The sequence below is a fragment of the Crocodylus porosus genome, unplaced genomic scaffold, assembly GCF_001723895.1.
Source record: "Crocodylus porosus isolate Cpor-Errol unplaced genomic scaffold, CroPor_comp1, whole genome shotgun sequence".
NCBI classification, from domain to species: domain Eukaryota; kingdom Metazoa; phylum Chordata; order Crocodylia; family Crocodylidae; genus Crocodylus; species Crocodylus porosus.
In genome coordinates, this window is record NW_017728951.1 from 12,868,958 (window position 1) to 12,871,438 (window position 2,481).

General features: G+C 42.4%; 1 protein-coding gene across 1 annotated transcript in view; it reads right to left on the minus strand.

Moving 5' to 3' along the window:
* INPP5F (inositol polyphosphate-5-phosphatase F) overlaps positions 1-2,481 on the minus strand; it is a 98,949-nt gene that overhangs the window by 33,767 nt on the left and 62,701 nt on the right. The window contains exons 4-6 of the mRNA XM_019556190.1: positions 1,821-1,949; positions 1,166-1,333; positions 731-787 (exon numbers count right to left, since the gene is read on the minus strand). Of these exons, the coding sequence (XP_019411735.1) occupies positions 731-787; positions 1,166-1,333; positions 1,821-1,949 (354 nt within the window). The remainder of the gene's footprint in view (positions 1-730; positions 788-1,165; positions 1,334-1,820; positions 1,950-2,481) is intronic.

The following is a 2,481-nucleotide window of genomic DNA, read 5'->3' on the forward strand; positions in this document are numbered from 1 at the left end:
TTACCAGAAGAAAGTCTTTGTGCTTTATTATACATGTTGACCTTTTAAATAGTTAGGAACTCTGTTATTCCACTACAGTAATCTTGAAAATTTAGGTTAGTATCTTAAATATAAGAAATGCTTCATTAAAAAGTGGGTTGTATGCCACCTTCAAGGCCAGTCCATTACTCATAAAAATTAACATCAACAGCATCTGGGAACTGTTGTATCTGCACTGTAAGTAACGTGGGGAACAGCTTTCCTCTTGAAAAAGTCTCATCTCTCAAGCTGGAAAAACGTATTTTAAAATTTCAAAGTTCTTCAGAAGGGAAAGGCTGGAAAAATGGTCTTGAGCAAACAGAAGCTGAAGTAGAATCCAGGCTCCCCAATTCCCCAGGCAGCTGGCTTGTCATGTCAGTTCTGTCATAAAGCATGCATAATACTATTCTGTGCTGCTGAGTTGGAACCGATTCCTACACATGCCTGATATGGACAGGATACTTCAAACTGGCCACTTGCCAGACAGGCAGCTGGTAAGCCTGCCAGCTGGCTGCCCTGCTCCAAAAGGTAAGACAGGAGCAGGCCAGCTGCTAAGATGCCTGGAGGCTGGTGAATAGTCCAATTACCGGACTGTCCAACACACTGATTTCCAAGGAAAGCAGAAAATCATGGACATTCTCTTACTAAAGAAAAAAAATCTCTTTCTAATCAGCTCTGAACACACGATTTATGTAAGTGACAAGTTACTCACACCAATATTTATGAGATCCTGAATCATGTGTTTGTTCCAAAAGAATCTGTCATCAACCTGCAAGAGAGTAAAAATTGCAGTATTTTTAATGAGGTTGTGCAGAGCTTCTCAGTTAAGTCACAGGAGAGACACCACCTGTCTCCATCACCACCATCAGTCAGTCACCACCTGTGCATAGTTATCCAGTTCCCACCTCTTTGCTTTTTGCTATCTGAAATAGAAAAAATCAGAGCTCAGGACATGCTCTCATTATTTTTGCTCTCTGCACTAGGAAGAAGCCCGCAGGACCAAAACTTTAGTCAGTGTAAATCAGAATTACACAGATGATCTGACTAGTCCAATTGCCAAATGAACACCAGTAGAACTTGGAGCACATAATCAATCTATGTTCAGGATACAAATTTACTCCATAGGATTGCTGTGCAAAATACTTACTTTCCTCCAGAGTGGCAAATCAGTTTTCTCACATGCACTTTGCCTCTGTACAGAGTTTGTTAGGTCATAAGTCAGACTGTAGTAGAAAGAGTCCGAATCCATGAACATTTTGAATAGTTCCTCCAATAATCTCTTCTCCAGCTTCTCTTTCTCTTTACTTTCTTTAATCTTCAAGAAAGAATAGTATATCCTTTTCAATAAGTTCACGTTATATCCTTTTCAATAAATCAAGTTACAGACTGGCACACAGAGCCTAAAAGATATATTCCCAATGGAAGGCACCAAAAAATGCTGATCAAAATACAAGCAAGATCAAAATACTTTAATAAAACAGAGTGCTTCATTCTTCATGGAGATACTGGGCACAAAGCCATCATGCGTTTCATGAATCACAAAACACTTCTGCCAAGACCAGTCTCCAGAAAGCAGTACAAGCAACATGGACATGGGCAAAGTCTATAGACAGAAATGTGAAACAGGAATTAATTTGGGAAATTCTGAAAAGTACTGGTCAACCAAGATGTTTTGCTAAATCAGATTTCTGCCATCTAGTACAGGGCATACCTTAGAGATCTCAAACTGAGTGGAACACAATCTTCAAAACGCCAAAGTCAAAAAGCTTTGAAAAGTCACACAAAATTAAATGGTTCCTCACCTTCTTTTTATTTGGAGCAGACACATTTGATTTAATTTGAGTGAGGGTCTTAAGTAGAAATTTGGTGTCATCTGGAGACTGTGTAATCTTCTCTGGCTTGTTTATTCCAAAATGATGCTTTTTACAGAGCTAAGTCGTAAAGAGAGTGAATCAGTTAAAGTTAACACTTCACACTTATCTCCAGAGCAAATGTAAAACCTATGCTTTTAATTCAAATATATATTTTTCTCTCATCCTGAAATATACCAATTGCTCCAAAATCATGCAGATGTAACAGCTACAGAGGAGCAGCTTGTAATGGTATCCTCTGACTGATAAACAGCTACATCTGTTTAGACCCGGGGGTGGGCAAAATGCAGCCCTGGGTAGGGATCCAACGTGTCAAGAGTTTCTATCCAGCCCGTGGCAGGACCCTCACCCCACCCAGCCCAGGTACAGAGGGGGCAGCCCATGCTGTGGCTCATGCGGCCAGCCCTGCCCACCTGTAGGTGTGTGCCGGGGTGGGAGCAGCACAGCTGCCAGACTCAGCTTCCTGGCAGCCCCCCACAGCAGTGGCTCAACTCTGCCCAGCTGCCACTGCCAGCCCCAGCCCCGCTGCCCAGGCAGCCCCAGCCTGTCCACCCTGCATCCACCACCAGGGGCACGGCGGATGAAGCAGGTA